Source organism: Gavia stellata, chromosome 9 (genome assembly GCF_030936135.1).
Source record: "Gavia stellata isolate bGavSte3 chromosome 9, bGavSte3.hap2, whole genome shotgun sequence".
Taxonomy (NCBI): Eukaryota; Metazoa; Chordata; class Aves; order Gaviiformes; family Gaviidae; genus Gavia; species Gavia stellata.
In genome coordinates, this window is record NC_082602.1 from 35,864,460 (window position 1) to 35,884,740 (window position 20,281).

Below are 20,281 nucleotides of genomic sequence, written 5' to 3' on the forward strand. Positions count from 1 at the left end.
AAGTAACCCTAGGTCTAGGATGAAGTTCGCAAGCTGGAACTTGCCCTCTGGTGGCTGCAGGTTGAGAGAAAAATGATGTTTGCTGCTATAGTAAGGGTTGGTTCTTCACCGTATTTTACTGAAGGGTGGCAGATACACAGAAAATACGGGTCTGGGTTAAGCAGAAAAATCTGTTAGGATAGTGACAGTTATTATTTTGTGACAGCAACATTTGTTTGCTGATGTAAAACACTGAAATAATTATGACTTTGATTAGTGGAGCAGCTGGCTCTAGGGCAGTACACTAAAAAAGTGGACCAATGGGGGAATCCTTAAGAAAGCTCAATAAAATATCTTAAAAACATGACTACTTGGAAAGGTAATTGGGATCGGTTAGTTTAGGAAAAAAAACAGCAGGTTGACTTGGCAACAGTCTTCAAAAATGTCCAGAACTGCTGCAAAGAGGGATCACTCAGTGATCGCTCTTCATATTCGGGCAGGACAAACCAAACCGGATTCACTTGCAACTGAAAGTATGAAAAATAAATACCAGATATTAAAAACTTTCAATAACAAGGATACTACTCCCTGCAAAAAAGCACTCTAAGGAGCTCGCTGAACTGCCTTCGTTAGAGATTATTACAAACAGTGAGGTTCACCCCCGTGAGGGATGGTGGATGTCTTCTGGTCACAACAACCCCATGTAACACTCCAGGCTTGGGGACGAGTGGCTGGAAAGCTGCCCCACAGAAAAGGACCTGGGGGTGTTGGTGGACAGCAGGCTGAAGATGAGCCAGCAGTGTGCCCAGGTGGCCAAGAAGGCCAACGGCATCCTGGCCTCTATCAGAAACAGTGTGGCCATCAGGAGTAGGGAGGGGATCGTGCCCCTGTACTCGGCGCTGGTGAGGCCGCACCTCGAATGCTGTGTTCAGTTTTGGGCCCCTCACTCCAAGAAGGACACTGAGGTGCTGGAGCGTGTCCAGAGAAGGGCGACGGAGCTGGTGAGGGGTCTGGAGCACAAGTCTGATGAGGAGCGGCTGAGGGAGCTGGGGGTGTTCGGTCTGGAGAAGAGGAGGCTGAGGGGAGACCTCATCGCTCTCTACAACTGCCTGAAAGGGGGTTGTGGGGAGGTGGGTGTTGGTCTCTTCTCCCAAGTGACTAGCGACAGGACAAGAGGAAATGGCCTCAAGTTGTGCCAGGGGAGGTTCAGGTTGGATATTAGGAAAAATTTCTTTGGTGAGAGAGTGGTGAAGCATTGGGACAGGCTGCCCAGGGAGGTGGTGGAGTCACCATCGCTGGAGGTGTTCAAGGAATATGTGGACGTGGCACTGCGGGACATGGTTTAGTGGGCATGGTGGGGTTGGGTTGATGGTTGGACTTGATGATCTTACAGATTTTTTCCAACCTTACTGATTCTGTGATCCTGTGATTCTTGCCCTGCTTCAGCCTGGAGAAGAGAGGACAGGGGAGAAGCAGCAGTTTTTGAAAGTCCCATCCAGCCTACACTCTTCTGCTCCTATGCAGACATTGAGTGAGAATTTCAACAGAACTCATGCAACTTCATTCCTTAACTCAAGCTTTTTGCCATAAATGCAGTACACTGACCTTAACGTATTTATTTTTTTTTAGTATTCTACTACGGTCCATTGATTCTTCCTGGACAACGACAATCAGATGTCACAGACAAAGGGAAATGAATGGAATCGGACAGATTTATTTTAAAGCCTGCAGCAGACTAAATTGTAAATAAACCCTGCTTTTTTTGCAGCACAAAGGTTGCAGACTGACTGTCCCTGTGGACTCTGCTCTCTTCTCACTATTTAACAGACTTTCTAACACTTTCTTTTGTCCTGATAGCAATCTCTCAGCAGGACTTTTGGCAGACACATGTATTATGTGTCAAAACCAAAGTGGAAATAACTCATGGGAAGCACAAAAATCTGATGGGAATAGTTATAATAAGGAAATGAATAAACATCAAAACAGTAAAACAGAACCATGAAGAAGTAGAGCCAGAAAGCTTCTGAGCTATTACTTGTCTAAGATGGTCAGTAAGAGCCACTGTTTCCAGAGTTAAGATTGTTTCGTATGAGTATAGATAGCATTAACATACGTTAGACTTGGGTTTATACGTTAATTTCATCTATTTACGTTCCTATTTAATACTGTTAGAAAACAAAGTTCTCACAAGATGGGCTTTAAATGTGCTCTAGAGTGCATATAGTAGATTTATTTATAGAATGCTATTTTATTTAGGAATCCACTGACCACAACTAGCACCTGGATACTAGGTTTAGTATGATTTACTATTGTACGTCTGTTCCTGTAAATGCGTTTTGGCTTATTTTAACACCCTCCATTATCTTAGTACTTAAGCAGTTCTATTCACAAAATGTTCTGTTTAGTAAGTGCTTGTGTACTTGGCGACTTAGTCACCGTGCTTTTCAAAAAAACTCATATAAAAGGACCTTATTATAATCAGCCTAGCTGGTATACTCATTTTGTTAGCAGCTATGGGTAACATACAGGGCTAACACCATGTATAAATGGTGTTATTTATACAATTTGTTTTCCACAGTGCATTTTTATTTCCCCAGTGAGACTAGTATCTGTCTCATAACTAAAGGCAAATCACATGGGTACTTAAGCTGTTACTGCTCCCCTGACCAGCAGCCACCTTCGGTTCCCCTCTCTTGTCACGCAGGGTCATCGCTAACCCTTCCTCGGCTCAAGCCTGACAGAGGAACGCAGCTCACCACCCTGACCTCCCTAAGGACAGCCACAGAGTCAGCGCTTGGAAACTCTCACTTTTTGAGAAAACAAATCATTTGGCAAGTGGAAACGTAATCTGGCTTTTTTTATGCTCAGTATGTGAGATCATATGCAAGAGGCTCTGAAGGTGCAGTATTGTAAATATATTGGGTACAATATGTGGCTACGATGCTTCTGGAAACGCTGATGATTTCCCTGAAATGTGGTGATGATTTCTGCCCTAAATATTGTCTGCACCCTTCCAAATGCAGACTTTTCCTGTAGCAGGACTGGGATAGAACGAGCAAGAAGAAGAACCATTCATTAAAGCTTGGGGGGGCGGTGGAGATGGAAAGGCTGATGAGGAGAGCACATAATACATATCTGAAGGACAATCAGAATGAGGGAGTTCAGAAATACAGGGCTGATCAGGCTGGTAGCTTCAGAATGATCACCTGGCAAAGATACTAACAGAACTTCAAAAAGAGTGATGGCTATAGACTCCAAAGGAGTGATGAAATACAAAAAATAAATGCTGCCAGAAGTATGATTTGAAGGACAGAGCCTTGTGCATTGGACTACCGCAAGCCTTGGCACACCAAAATTTCGAGCCATGGTGGCACTGGGCTTCGATAAAAGTCTCATTCAGGAATCCAGAATTAGCTGGAATTCTGCCTCACTCAGCAGGAAAATGAATCAGTGTTTGGTTGTCTTTGTGCACATAACCCAGATTTCTGTGTTGCTTGTTTGGCTGCTCACGTCAGAGCAAGAGGTTTTTCAACCAGCTAGAAATGGTATAGCCTAACTAAAATAAACAGCTAGTCCTATCTAGTCTCCATTTGTGACAAGCCTCCTTATTTTATTTTATTCTATCCTATTCACAAAAGAATTATAAATTCTGTTTCAAAGCAGAAACTCTTCATTAATCTGTCCAGCTAGAACTAAAATTTAGTTCTAAAATACAGGCATGTGTTTTGAACTGATAGGTATCCTTTCTAATCACTGCTACTCTTTGACTTCTCTGATTTTGCTCTTCACTGGACACTTAGTCAACCTCCAAGATAATGAATTCCTACAAAGTAAGACAGAAGTCACACTTAGAGCTGTTACTTAATTATAATAATTCACAGAGACTAGAAATAACTTTATTTTCTATACTTATAAGACAAACAGGCCGGCTGAAAAGCAATTACAAACTCAACATGCGGTTTCTTTTGCATTTACTGAAATGTGTTGATGCTGGAAATTAGTAAGCTCCCCATTTATTTCCAATTAAAACAAAGAATGGTATTTTTTAGCACTGGTCACAGCTCTGCATTTTCTTATCACCATTTTATGCTCATTTATCAACAGACAACAGAACAAGGCAACCTTACTTTAGGGATTAACTCTCACAAACTAAGTACACTAAAAAAACTCTTATAAAATAGTTTGTACTAAATTAAATATCTCTAAATTCAATAATTCTCAATGACAACATCTTATTAGGTAAAATTGTAACAGTGGTGAATTTTCAGCTCCACTGAAGTCAATGGCAAAATTTACAGAACTTCATCCTCAGACTATTCCACTTCTCAAACAGGAATAGAGCTATCAGTCCTGAAAAATACTGCACCAATTTCCTTCCAAAATAACACTAAGGAAGCAAGTCAGATCTCAGCATCAGATGAACGCAATTTTTGAGTTCATCTCAATGTTGACTTTTTCTTAAAAATACATATATATATTTATACGAGAGAGAGAGAGAGAGAGTTCAGTAAGAGTCAGAAGCCCAGCATGCCATGGTGCTGCAGTTCCAGTGGAGGTCAAAAAGTGAAAGCACCGTGTCAGAATTCACAGGAAATGGTCATTTACCTTTAGCAGTCACACTAACGCCAACTTCAAGCTGTAGTCAATTTTCAATTTTATACTTATCTCGCTTTTCTTGAACTGCAGTCCTTAAAAGCTCCCCAAGAGAAACAAGAGCATCAGATAAAACTCTAATACACATCTAGAAGGCATATCAGTAACAAACAGTGGGCACAAAAAGATGGAGCTCGTCAAGAACTCTCAGTGGTGACGTCAAGTCTGCTCCCTTGCAATTTAACAGAAGCTTTAACTTCTCCAGGAGCACAGCGAGGCCATCTTTAAATGGCTTTGATAATCTTAATGATTTTGCAAGTCACACTGGAATTCCTCTGTGCCCATTAACTGATTTTATATCGTAAAAAAAGGTTTGCTCATTTATTTTGGTTTTAAGCCATACAGGCATCACCACTTTTCAACACTTTTCAACACTGTGCAGGCAGAAAACATTATCCTATTTGACATTTCAGTGAGTGGCAAGAGTATTTTCTCCACAGAAAGGAATTCTTTATAATAATGTTCATAAGTAGTATTTAGTGGTTCTCCCGTGGCAATAGTTTTAGATAAGACATGGACAAACTAGATTGTACAGTATACAGAAATGTCTCGGTACCAGGCAACAGGTAAACACATACCAGATATAATGCTGACAGAAATAATCAATTTTGTTGCAGACTGGGAGTAGATCAATACAATGCATCCCAATTAATAAAACATAAAACTACTTTTTTAAATTACTGTTGAAGCTGTACTCTATATCAATAATATTACAATGATCAAACAGAGATGGGAAAAAAAGTTAAATCTGCAATGCACTTGAATTCCAAAATTCTTACATCTGTTCCACATAAAAATCAACGATTAATAATATTGGCCAAGGGTTTAAAACTAAATCAGGCCCATGAATGACAGGAGATGTAACCCTCACAGAGTAAAATTGAATTTGGTTCCTGAAAAACACCTACACATATATTCTTGAATAAGAATCTTTCTTCAAAAGGTTAACAGGAAACTTCAAGTTGATTCAAGGTAAATACTACCTCCTGTTATCCGAGAAGATAAGAAACACAAATGCATTGGTATTGTTACAATGTTGTAATACGTTACTGAATTATACAACCGTGTCATTTCCCAAAATTCCTGTAACTTGTATGACTTGATAGGGACACAGACTACTAATGACAACGTTCGTATATCAGATAATAAAGTGCTTTCGTAAAGCATCACAACTTCCTGTGTTTCCAACAGAAGTATTCAGTAAAACGTTATTAAAGATGTTAACATGTGAGCTGCTGCACCATAAACAAGTAAAAACACAGGAATACAATATTTAAGTCTTTCCATACAATTCTGCAGAAAAAAATTGCAACAAAACCCAGCATTGGTACCTCATGTCTTTTTTTATCACAGTTCTGAAATGTGCACTGAAGAACTATAGGATAAACCTTCCAAGCTCTATTTCACATCAGTGATGTGCATTAAAATAGCCACTCTTTTTAGACAAAGGGTAAGGCTTGTACCAAAAAACCACTGTGCCACCTGGCTGCATCATCTTTGGTATATTTATAGTGCAACTATTCTGTTTCATCTCTAAAGGGGAAAGTTTTCCAAAGCACTGCATCCCCTGGCACTGAGAATCTACTATGAACTTCTACATTCACTAGGACCTCAGACACTAACATACTGCTTTAAACAAACGAAGAATGCGCAGTGAAAATAATGTCTTCCTGTTTTTAAAAATACTATTGAAATAAAATTAAACCATGCCAGATTTCATGTTAGAAAGTAACAGCGCATTTCAATTCTCTTGCAACAGTTTAGGAGGATACAAATGCGAGCATAAACTTCATGGCAATTTTTAATGACAGATATCCAAGGTGCTGTTTGAAAACATTTGTAATTTCATTATTGTTAATCTAGATTTAGTCAACCTTTGTCTCTACAAGAGTCACCTGTTTTTCATTTTGCTTAGATACTTCGAATTATTCAAAATGCATAAAAAGGCTAGAAGTACTTAATTAAAAGATATTGCAAGCATGTTTTTTTAAACTTATATTGCTAAAGCCTTGCTGTATTGTAAGTTTTATTGGAGTTGACCTTTAAACACAGTACCATATATTCACACAAGCCTAGATATATACCTGTATTTCATACTGCTATTTGAGTAGGCATACCAACACACAACTACAGTACGTATCATCCAGTGGCAGTGCAATAAAAATGTAGTGACATTAAAATGCCATTTAATGATTTTTCAACTTCTAAACAACAACATTCTTTCTGAACAAGCCTGTCCAACCAAACTTGCATATTGCTGAACACTGGCTTCGTCGCTTGGCCCCTTCCTTCTTTTCTTATACACACTGTAAGGCATCACGGTTCTCTTGTGAAGAACTCTCACTCTGCCCAGTTCCTTAATACGACCTTCATCAACTGCAAAGAGAATCAGAGGACACAAAAAATAGTTATGTATATTGTCCTTATGATCTTAATTTATGCAACTAACTTCAATACGCATAATGAAAACTGTATGAAGTAATAAAACTAATCTGCAGATCAAAGTAGAGCTGATCTACAGAGCAGTCTTCTTGAATCATGGTTGAAAACAAAACCTAGCTTACAAAGTAACTGTATTTGTGGTGTGTGAAAAAATAAATCATGCATCACACATTTCTAATGGTGATATATAGCATTTCTGAAAATACCTCTACTGCTGTATTTTAAAATTCACGTTCATTTAATGCTCACTGGAGCCCACTGCCAGAAGTGAAACTCTATCTGGGAAATACTTTCAAACACAACCGACCAGAAGAGACTTGCTGTTATTGCCATGTTGCACTTAATGACTACACCGCTTGCAAAATCCACCAGCACAGAGCACTCCCTTTCCCCAGTTGAGAAAAGTGTATGAAAAACCAGCAAGAAGCCTCCACACTGTTTGCCTTAGGTAAGCATCAGGCAATAAACTACCTTCCCAGGTGAAACTCCCTGGCTCTCCAGCCCCCATCTTATTTTCCTCAGTTATACTGGTTTCTGAGTTTCTGTAGTAGAATGAAGTTAAACATGTGCCCTTACTTCAAGTCTGATCACCGAGCTCTGCAGACCGACAGAGTTACCAGTGCAAGCAGTAGCTGGGTGGGCACGACATAATTCCTCAAGCTTTCAAAGATACACACACCGTAGTTGAATCTTATTAACCTCACCTACAGGCCCCCTGTGACTTAATTTAACAGAATCATACACATAAGAGCATCGTTGAACAAGTTAAAACTTCCTTATTTTTATGAATCCAATTGATGCTACTATTGATGAGTAATAATGTTATATAGTCGCTGCGTGTCAGAAAAAATGGCTCTACACTACTAGAAAGGTCTTTAAGAAAGTGAGAGAACATGGCACACACCTGAGGCCACTGCAGGATAAATTAATAAAATTATTATAAAATACCAGTAAAAGAAATCTTGGGAGTTTTCTAAACTTCAGGCTTAAAAAATCACCAATGTAAGAGTCAACTTAAACACTGAAGCTGAAATATGAGTTTGAGACTAGAACCATGTAAATTCAAATAGTAACAGAGAGGCTTACTAGGAGGTCAACATCTGGGGACATAAACTATGCAAAGACTTAATCTTTTTTTGGCACCAGGACATTATTCTGACTGAAGAGACAGCACAGGTAAGTATAATTGCTTAAAGTACTGCATCAATCTGCCCCAAATTAAAATACTTTATAAGTTCACATGTTTGTTTCCTTTAGGTTAGAACATTGTAGGCTCCTTCAACAGGATCTGAATGGTGGTATCTACTCTACACCGTTCCCCGCTTACAACACCCGCAATGAAGCCTTTTGCTGAGCATCAGTTGACTCAAAATCAAACCACCTGCTGTGGAAAATCAGATAATTTGAATAACTTTTTATTTATATGAAAATAAACAGAGATAGAACTTTTTCAGCAGGTTTATTGCCACAAATGGCAATAGATCCAAAGGGCAGAGGATATGACACCAGCTCAGGGAAGCAAACTGGTCACCACCAAGTCATGTCTTACTTTGTTTTACATACCTGAACTTACCTGTTTTACATACATAGCTTTCATTACCTGAAGCTCACTGGACTTGCCACAAGTAAGCTAAACAAGTTGTCTGGCAGAATCTGAAGAAATCTGTAAGACAAGCCTCGATTCAAACGTAGCCCTTACTATGGAAAAGCATAATACTCCCTTTTGGGCCTTCTTTATGCTTTAACTAAGACAAAGGAGGTCACGAAATGCTTTTCTTTGCAAGACATTCTTAAGAACCTGCCCCTATTCATCCACAGAAATGCCTTACAAACATTTTTCTGCTGATTGCCTGAATTTAGTATGTGAAACTTAACGAAGCCTGCTTTACAAAGTTTAGAATGACTTCATTACTTTTATCTGTGTTTTGATTCCTAACATGAAAGCACAATGTATTTCTTAAGACTTAACTAGGAAAACGTGGTTTGAAGGAAGAAAATCTCAATAGTACTTGCTAAGATTGCATTCTCCACTAATTACTGTTGGCAATTGCTTTAGATAAACACCCAAGTCAAAAACACTTTATGGCTTTCTCTCCCCCTTTGAAATCCATGAGGTTTTTGATGTGTGGCCAACACCTTTCTGATATCCCAATAGGTTGTTTTTACTACCAGCCCTACTGCCTCTTCTATTACAGCCTCCTCTTTTCTCAAAGTTCACCAAGGAAAAATTTGCAAGTTTAGCTTCTGGAGGTGACACAAGTGTAAAGTTATTTTAACTTCTTAAACTGGAAAGTTTATATTTGCTGCACCTCTAGGCTGACTATAAGTTTGTGTCCTGAAATGGATTTACGCCAAGCCTAGCCTTCATAGACTCATGCCAAAAGCACTTTCAAAGCTGTTCACTACTCACTGTTGATACTCATTGCTTTCAAATAATACTGAAGCCTGATACTCTGGATGAGTTCATCTCTTGGCTTGTCATGTTCCTGGCCCCAGATTCAATTTCTTACAGTAACTAAAGCTACCGTACCTTCAGCTTCACTATAGCCTTACTGGCTCAGCTGAACTCTGTTCTTGTTGCTCAGCACTTACACCCTTACTCCACTTTTACTCGTTACATCAAGCGCAGTCGGTGCATTATCCTTCTTGCAGTCAGACCCATGCTAGCTCTAGCTCTGCAGCTGGATGAAACAGTTGTTATGACAAGGGTTCTAGCAAATTTGTTAAGCACTGCAGCCAAGCATTTTCTGGGGAGAAGTAAGGCTTGCCAAACCATGCTGTAGACCAGTCCTTTCTTGGACTGTGGCACGGGTTTATAACACAAACCCTCAGGCAGAAGGCTCTCCCAGAGCAGTTGAGAAAATACCAGTATCTTGAAAAAAATCACTGTAATATGAATACTTCAGACATGTTTTAAGCTTAACACAGACAGTAAGTTCTGTGCATGAACTACATATATAAAGTTTAAAGCCAGCTATGTTTGGTCTTACAAACTTATGTTTGATTGACGGTATTTATATTTGTTCTACACATTAAGGTTGATTCCAGATTCTTCAAGTAAGGTTTGAAAGGCAGAAAAACAATAGTCTAAATGTCTACAAAGATTACCTGTTTTAGTGAACATTCTTCCATTGACTCCCCCAAAATAAAAACTTTAATGATAAAAATAACCTTCTGTAAAAGTACTTAAATATACAGAATTTAAACTCCATCTGAAAAAGAAACTTTTTACTGACATGTTAAGTATCAGTAAAATAATCTCAGGTACATAGTTAAGATTTTAGAGAAAGCAAATAGGAACTTGTGTCACCATAATAACAAATCTGTAAGTTAAAATTCAGCCACCTTTCAACTGCTACTGTTCTGGAGGTAACACCACATGAATTCAGGAAAGTACTCCCTTTATTCATGATTTAAACCTAAGGAGAAGAGATTTAAGAGAATTTAATGGAAAATAAAAGCAGACTGGGCTCCGGCATTGTTTAAAAAAGAAATTACCCTCCCAAAAAGAAAAATTAAATATCTGCTCCTGCTGAGCAGCACATGATAAAATCTGCTTTATATTTAAGAAGATCCCAACCGAATTCTAACAGGCCTTCTCTGTGTGACTGATGCTGGGATACAGGAGCAATCCCAATTCAAAATGAGATCATATGATATATTAAATTAAATTACTTGTTGAAAATAAGAAAAATATCAATAAGTATTATTTCCATGCTTTATTAAAGCAATTTCAGTTAGTGACTTCCATTTCTGGAAGGACTCAGACTGATCAGATAGTGGAACAATACGTTAGGGCAATTTGAATCATTACTGTAATTATTGATGCAGTGTTGTTACCATTAAAAAGCTAAAAAAGCTTTTTTTTTCCTTATGACACTCTCATTTTATACCTCCTGTGTCTCCCACTAACCTCTGCTTTGCCTCACAAGTAGTTGGTGCATTAATTTATATAACCCTCAAAAAGATAAAATCGAAGATTCGAAGACAAAATTTCTTTTGCAAGTGCGTAATTGTTGGCTGCCTCATCAAGTTCTCATTTATAGCCAGTTAATTTTCTAAGGCTTACTTCTTTGGCCACCACCCCTGTATGACTAAGACCGGACCTCGTACACCACGCTGTTGAAGACTGAGCCACACAGCTCACGTGGCAAGTTGCTTCTTAAGAATATTGTAGAAACCATCCTCCTGTAAGTCCACATTTTGTTGATCTAAAAAAATATCAGTGGGTCTTGGAACATATTTTTATGGGGTTTTTACGATTTATCTATTGCTGTGCATTCTCTCCTGACACCTCTGGAACCACTTCATCTTTATCACTTGAAATGACTGGGTTTGGTGGAAGCAGCTCTATCAACAAAGACCGTTATAAATGAACAATAGTATTAGAAGGAGGTACGGTACTGCTAATGTCCATTTGAACGCTTAGGACTTTGCCTTTGTAACTGTGAAGATTACCTTCTCATGGAGCTGTTGATTAATTGTAGTCTACATGTCACTTCACATGTAAAACATGCAAGGTTTTACCCTGTAATTCAGTTACATGTATCAATATAGTTTGGATGGCAGATAGATTAAAAACCTAAACTTCAGAAAAATCAATTCTGTAGATTGAAAGTACCTGCCATTTTCAGAAACTGAGCAACTGTGGATGCCGACTGTCTTTCTTTACAGAAATATCATCCTGTAAGTTTCAAAGCTAAAAATACATCTGAATTCTTGTTGAATAAATTAACTGTCACTTCTTTCTTTTCCCCCCTACAGTCCTAAACCAGCAAATTATTTATATAGCATTCGTCTATTGAAATTTGAATATAGAAGAGATTTCATATATAATTCAACCTTGCCACCGTGATCCCATAAAAAATTGCAAAGATTGCAAATAGGTGTTAAAATTCTTTGTTCCCAGCCCCGTATCGTTATTAAATGCAATTCATACATGGAGGATTTCTTTTCTGAAAATAACCCAAAGCATATCAGGTACATTGCTAAGTATCAGTAAAAAAATCGAAGCGAAAAGTAGAAGTGATCTAAAGACCCTCTACGCAATGGTTTGTCTTGGCAGACGTCAGGCAGATATCAGTTTGATTTCTCGGCCCAGCTACACACACGCACGCACCTTTGTCAAAAGCATAGTCAACATTGCTGAGCGACACTGAGTAGTAAGCTAAAAGTAACAGCAGTGGTCTTCAAAGGCAGCCTCATAAAGCAATCAGCCCCAGAAATACTTTTATACTCAAGGGACTAGGAGGAATGTGAAGAGCAGGAAGTCTGACATACTCCTGTACAATTCAGATTTTATTTCTCTGCACAACCCAATCCAAGCTCCCCCCAAACCTGCAAGCTCCCTCCCGAAACCAAAACATGAGTTTCAAATGCTGATATGCATTCCTGCTGAAATACCAACACAAAACAAGGAGGAATTAATTTACCATTTTAATTCACTGCAATAGCAAAATGGGCATCAGTGTGCATTTGCATAGAAATCCAAAGTTTCATGTTCTGAATTTTTTTCTTTCAGAGTAGGAATTGATTAGCATTTTTATAAAATTATTTTGGGAAGCCGATATCAGAACGTTTTTATTCTCCAAGTGCAATAATCTTTATTATTACTACCTAATATGAGCTGAAGTGAAAAACAGCTGCATCTGGTCAGAAAGCTGGGTAAGCACGTGCAAAGCCATACAACTGAGACTTGGAGAGGGACGAGCGAGCTCTGCGACAGCCTGCTGCAACTCTACGCAGGCTTGGAGCCAACGTCGCATTGAAAAAAGTGTGATGGTTCAAAGGTTTTTGTAGCAAACTATTACTGAACTAGCTTTTTGGTGGTGGCTGACTTGGGTCAAGCTGGTTTTGATCAATACTGATTTGGAAAGACAGCCTGCGGCGGCAGCATTCTGCACTGCTCTTCTTCAGAGCCATGTGTGATGGGTGCTGAGTCAATGGTACCTCTTCCCTCATCCCCTGGAATATACTCCTCAAAACCAGGACATTTTTAAATTTGTCAGGGGCGTAATCTAGAGATGCAAGCAAGCTAACATTTCTTTTAAAGTACATTTTTCCATTTACAGGAAAATAAGTGAAGTATCATTAAAAATAAGTGACAAATTTATTGACTATCTTATTTTTTAAATAGGAAAAAGGACAACTGCCAATTTAGAAAAAACCCACATTAATCACAGAAAAATATTTCTTACATTTTCTGTACCGAATGGATTCAGAATTAGTAAGAAGCCTTACTGAGGTCTGGTATTTCTAACTCAAAAAAGAAACATGGCACTCCTGCTAAACTCTGAAATGATGCTGCTTCTGATCATAAGTTTCAGTTTCCTTAAATGCTAGTTAAGCCCCCTGGAACAAAGAAAGTATTTGGCCATCTTCACATTGTGCTTCTGCATCCATGCTACACAGAGAACCTGGATTTTATTTTCTCCGTAGCAGGATGAAACAGTGGAAGAAAGAAAGGAAACAGGCAATGAACCAGTCCTAATTCAAAATTTAAAATATTTAGAATTGTGCCATTAACTGATACCTGTGATTCTCTTTGAAAGCAGTCTTTGAAGGAAACTCCCACATAAATAACTCACATTACAAATTAGTTTCCATTTTGCTTGAAAAATAGAATCTCGGAAAAACTATTTTTACCTCTAAACATTAAATCCACAGAAAAAAGAGTACGCAATTAATACTTGACAACTGCTGTACTTCCAGACTGACAGCCCCAAGGGGATGCTTGGGTTTTGGTTTTGTTTCAAGTTGTTCTCAGTTGTTAATTTTCAATTTTGAAGCAGTTAGGACTTGCATCGTTTTTAAAGGTGGGCAGAGTGTTCACACTTCCCAAATCAAAGAAAAATAACAGGTTTAAAATTCAATTTTCAAGGAGTTAAAAAGTTTCATGATAACCGAGCATTCAAACTTGGTGTAAAAATGACCAAAAGAAGCACCCATCCCTTGCTGGTTACACTACACAACGTTAATTTATTTGAGAAACACTACAGCCTTGTTGAATTTTTTTTGAAGAAAAGCTACATCTGGTTTACATGACCTTGTCACAGTTAATGATCAATGATTTTAAAACAATCAAACTTTAAAAGGAAGAAACAAATTAACTTTTCAAATTTTATGACTGAACTATAGGAGATATTAATTACTGGAAATAGAAGATGTTTCCACCTCAATCAGAAGTCTAATGTGTCTACCCTTTGAATTTAAGCTCGTTTCTTACTCAGTTTAAAGCATTATTTCTCTTCGTTCACCAGCAAAGCATAGGAAGTCATCCTCAAAAACAAAACAGACAATAGACAGTGACAAAATAAGGAATACCCATTAATAGTAATATTTATATAAAACAGCTAGTTGAAATGTGTTTTTTCTCATATTGCTTCTTTCATAGTAGACTCATACATTAAATTAATTAAATTAACTAAATTAAAGACCAGTATGCCTTGGGGTGTAAAACTACTAACTTGAACCAAAATAAGAGTACAGTTAAAATGAAACATAAACAACAACAACAAAAAATTCAATGAAAAGAATTCTTAATTAAAACCAGAAAGTACAAGTCACAAAGGAAGTACAGTAAAATGCTCAGGATATTCTCAATCCACCAACTCTTTGCAGCTACTCTAACAAGAAAAAAGTAGGAACTTTTGAAATCACTGTTCAAAAGAGAACATTTCTAAGGGGAAAAATGCACCTTAACAAAATATTATTAATGATCCTTAAAACATGAAGACAGAAGAATTACAGTTTTACAAGTATAACTTATAGGGAACCTTAAAATAGGTAAAGAAGTTGCAAGGGTCAATCCTAAAGACATCTTCGGAACAAAACGTTTGGGCTTTGTGCCTGAAATCATACAACTGGTTTATGATTTGCAATTCAATCTTGAGAAGCAAGCAGACTAATCACTTCACAAATGCATTCAAAATCCGCCTACCCTGCTGTGCCACACGGAAACAATAACTCATTGTGTTTTGACTCTTATTATTCTAGTAGTAAACATGAATAGGGGCCAATGGAAAACATTTCCTGTGAATACAGCAATTCATAGCAGTTCTCGTTTTCAGCTGTAATTCACAGCAACCTGCAAACGCTTCTGGCTTACCTGCAAATACAATCCTTTGACTACATTGCCAAACACTAAAATCCAAGTACGGCCCACTGTTTTGGACACATTTGAAAGAGATGCACATAAAACAATAAGTATAAAATGCCTGGTTTATTTATGAGGAGCTCTCATATAATACGATTATTCTAGCCTACCTCCATTTATTATCCTGAAATATGGTGACCGAGAAATAGCTACTGGAGGGCTAGATTTAAATTATATCAATATTTCTCCAAGGACTTGCTTTTCATTGATGCACTATAAAAAAACCTAGTAGTACCTGGGAAAATGTTAGTTAAATGACATTGAACAACTTATCTGAAAACAGTATCCAGCGTCTCCAAAAGCAAGACACTAAGGCAAAAAAAAAAAGGAATATAATCTAGTAGATGGTAGATCGATAAAGATAACTATTTCACTTTTAGATGCTCTTCCAGAAGACAAAATGAACTAGTCAATTCTTCTGAAGTTGTATCTCTGACACTATTCTTGATGACTTCAGATACGAGAAACGAGCAGGGGAATTGCCAATGAAGAATATTGACTGCATACGCTGGAGGCTTTTGTGGTTTTTTCTTTTTTTCTTGTTTTAAACACCCTTTTGGTCATCTAGTCAACTTTCAATTATGCCTTCAGTTGAAACGCACCATGCATACAAGGACCAGAAGCAAAACTGCAGCAGGTACAGCTAGGTTTTAAATGCATGAACACCCCGAGACCCTAGTTCTGTGCATGGCCCTGCAGACCGTCACCCTAAAGTAGGTTCTGCGGCTGCAGCACCCAGGCAAATCAGCAGACTGCACAAGGTAGTTTTGCAGATCCACGCTAGCCAGGTCAAGTTTACAAGCTCATTCATTGCCCAACTCATTTTTGCTGGGCTCTGCAGTCTAATGCATGAGTCTGATCATGCTGGGGTCTGGAAAGGTTTCTTTGCTCTGGGTCAGCATTGATGAGCCTGACCAAGCTTTATCCTGCATCAGATGCATCTCCCCCATGCTTCTCAGAACCCTTGTTAGCTGAGTTTTTCTGTTCCCCAAAGTATCCAAGATATTCAGAACAACATAGGTACGTTCAGTATTTTGAGCTGCTCATTTCTCTTTAGAGACAGAATGGAAAATGATGCTCAAAATCAAACTAGCCCTTGGAAACAGCAGATGAAAGCAGCTCTCTAATCGCTCGCTAATAGGGGATCAAAACTGCACACATAACCTTCCAGAGAGTTTAGCGAGATACCTGTCATCTCATCACCAAAAGTGACTCAGTTACTGCTGGGAGGGATTAAAACTTTGAACACACTATTAAATCTGTGAATTAAAGGTTGAGAATACTAAATTAGGGATGCATCTTAAATAGAAAAGATGAGGGGGTGGAAAGCAACTGCAACACAAACAATTCCTATTAGGGATGAATGAAATACTTCATTCATTTCTTATGAACAGGAATAAATATTTTTCTTAGTTAAACACAGAATGCTTACCTGATTACTAACTCTAGTAGAACTTTAAAACTAGTAACTACACTGACATCTCAAACAGAACAGCTTATTCCATCTATTTCCTGAACAGATTTTGCATAAGAAAACACAGAAACACTACATCAACTGCATTTTCATTTCAACTGGTAGCTAAAATACCTTGTAATTCAGTAAGATTTACCCAAGAAGCCAAATACTCAACTCCATTAAAATCAGTAATTTTCTAACTACAAAGTGACACTAATGAGTCAGTCTAAGTTTTGTAGCATGAACAGCGCCTTAGACGACATCCTGACCTTCATGCCTGGGTGAGAGCAAATCATCACTGTCCTTCCCCGTACCTGAATTTCTCCGACTTCCACTGACTGCAAAGCTGACATTTATGACATGTAAAAGCGTTTCAGACTTTATTTTTCACGGCAAATTAGTTTTACAAGGGCTAACGATGGAGGAATAGCGTCATTGCCTAATTTTATGTATTTTAGAGTCATTTTGCATTGCACAAACAAATTAAGAAAACACACTTTGTAACTTTAATAGGCCATCGTCACTGTCTGGATTAAAACCTTGCTTCCAGGGAATTAAAAAAATTTTTTATGGCTGAGATAGAAATATTAATTAAAATAAAGAGAATTTTAGAATTAAAAAAAATCCACAATCACTGTTTTATAAATATATTTCCATGTACTTATTTTCATCACATTTATGCAAGAATAAAAAATGTTGGCAGCTTTGTTGCTTTTTCTGAAGCAAAATCTTCCCATGGGACTGACCCCACGCCAGCTGATAGTGAAGGGGTACTAGTGAGGACTTCAGACTTTCACAAGAAGGCTTCCCAGGAGGCACTTCCACTTTCAGCCAGACTTCCAGGGACTTTTAATCACAGGTTTTAATGACAGTTCAAGCCGACAGCAAAACGCAGTACTGAGCCCCAAGCTTACAATGACAGTAAAACCAATGGTGTAAAAGATAGTACGAAAGACAGCAGTTACAGGGTTATGCTTTAGGGAGTTACAGCTCCAAAAAATGGGATGGATGAAAGAGTGAGAGAGTTAAATACTATTTATTAAAATATTACAACTGTATAGAAGTGAAAATGGCAGAAAGCACTAAGCGGATCTTTCAAAAAGAAGGGCAAAGCAAAGTCCTTGTTAAGACTGATATAGGAGAAGGAGGAGAAAAACCAAATACAAGAGTCAAGCTGAGAATTACAAATGCAAGCGTTTCCATGAAACAGGCAAAACTGAAGCAATTGGCAGTAGCTTATCAGCTAAATAAATCAGATTACAGCAATCAATTTACTGGTTAAATTAATTAAAACATGGAATCAATTATGTTGCATGTGAAAAGTCGGGATGATGTCACCAGAGCAGAGAGTAAACATGTTCTGAGGCACCGAGGATCGTTACAAAAGGTCTGACCCTGGAAAAAGCTTGCCGTGGTGGCTGGTAGCGTGTGGCTGCGCCGGGACTCAGCACATGCCTGCGGTGTCGCTTCCACGGCTGCTCTGTATCTGCGCCTAATTACAGCCTTTAACTTTTATCACATTTTGAAACTAATCCCATATGCTAGTTATCCTCAGCATGAAATAAATCTGCATGATCACTCTACTTATCCCACATTATTTAATTTCTAATTTCTGTTCTTTTGTTTCTAACACCTTCTGAGTATGGAAAATGATTCCTACAAGATTTGGCAGTGCTTGTCCTTCCCCACATTCCCCTGAATCTTCACCAACTAATGAGTTCACTTCTGGTCCAGTCACAAAAAAAAGCAGAATTATTCCACCAGAGAATCAAATGTCACAACATTCAAGTAGTGAAGGAGTATCTTGAGCACACAACCATCTAAGATTCATCTCTTCAATGTGAGAAGTATGCCAGGATATCTTTATTTCTCAAGCAGAGTCCTCAAAAAATTACGTAATTTCAAAATACGTCTGTTCGTTACACAACCTCTATGACAGTCATTTTGGATTAAAACATATTTTTGGGAATTTTGCAGTTCAAGCCAAATGCTTCATGAACTACACTACAAGTCAGACGACGGTGCTTCTTGAGGGGCGTTGGTTTTCTCTGCTACATGTATGTCAGAAGCAGATATATTTAGAACATCAATAAATACAAACTTTTAAATCACAGATATTTAGCAAAGTTTGCTATTTGCTAGAACAATGCAAAATGGAGTTCATATTATGACCGTACTTCAAATCCATTTTGAAGACCTTTCTGTCTTTGCAATTGATTGTTTTGGGAGACTCCAGAGCGGATGGTTCAGTCTAATTTCTAACCCACAAGCCAATTTATGCCGTGCCAGTAGTGTAGGACCCACAAATTAAGTTAACAACATTACCTTTTTATCACAGAAGCACTGGAATATTTGAGCGTATTTTTGCATATGAGGCTGAAGCCCCATGTCATTTCAATTTAATCCAAACATACTAAAAAGTGAGGGAAAAATTTGCCCGGCTACACCTTATTGGCATTATCTACATTGTTTAAGTATCTTGTATGCTCAAGGATCACACTGGATTTAGAAATATGCATTCTGGTGATTCCAAGTATTTATAAACTTAATCAGAAACAGATACAAACTTGTAAGATATGTCTCTTCCAGAGGAGCTGCTAGAAATAATTAATATGTCTGTCTTTTTCTTGGTTAGAGAATTCAAATTTATTACCTATAGCTCTGATAAGATAGTGGAAAGTTAGTTCTTTAGAAGAATTTAGTTCGTGATCTATCGGAATTTATTTAAACTATTTCCTAACTCTCCAAAGTACACAACACTATATCTTTAAAAAACTATAAACAGCAGTTGTTTTAGAGCAGACCAGCAATTTCTCCCTAATCAGATGATTGCACAGTTCTAAACAATTTGTGTAATGTTTTCCATCTGTGATAGTTTTGTGACTACATTTTTGTCATCTCAAGAACTTCAGTGCATTTATCCTTATAAACATTAATCTGCATCACACTACCCTTATAAACATGAACGTATACTGCCTTTTGCATTAATCCATCTGACTAGATTCAAAGATGCAACACTACACGTGTACAACACTTTACCAGGGATCTAAACTATCAGACGTGACCAAATAGCAACCGCAGTTCACTTTATGGATACAAATATGTGGTCATGGCTTTTCCATTAAGAGAGGGAGGAGGAATAAGACCAGAATCATGCTAATACACTACTTTATCTTAAAATTAAACAGCCTCTGTACTTGATAAGGGAAAAAAAGAAAAAAAAAAAATCAAAATACTTGCGTTCACCTGTACAGCAAATGTAAAACATGTCTGAAATACACCCTTTTTATTAGCAAAGAATAGTATCTAAATGGTACATAAAATTAAATGTTTTGAAAAACACAGCACTAGAAACCAAGGTTATTGAAATAGTTGTAACAAATTATTCTTCTAGTGAAAGCACTATGCACACAAATATGTATTTCAAATAAATACAGTTTTGTATGACTGCATTGCCCAAGCCTGCAGATTTCTAAGTTTTATTTACTAGAACTAATAACCCTCAGTTTCTTGCAAGAAGCATTAAGATGCATAATCAAGTCGCTAATAAGAGGACTCAGAAGCTATTAAATACTGGGAATGTTTGCCGTTTACTA

The 20,281-nt window shown here is 37.8% G+C and overlaps 1 protein-coding gene across 3 annotated transcripts in view; it reads right to left on the reverse strand.

Moving 5' to 3' along the window:
- Positions 1–3,861: 3,861 nt before the first annotated feature.
- Positions 3,862–20,281, reverse strand: part of ATE1 (arginyltransferase 1) — an 84,716-nt gene continuing 68,296 nt past the window's right edge. For all 3 annotated transcript variants that reach the window (XM_059820992.1, XM_059820991.1, XM_059820990.1), the window contains exon 12: positions 3,862–7,008. In XM_059820992.1, coding sequence (XP_059676975.1) covers positions 6,830–7,008 — 179 coding nt within the window. In that variant the 3' untranslated portion in view covers positions 3,862–6,829. The remainder of the gene's footprint in view (positions 7,009–20,281) is intronic.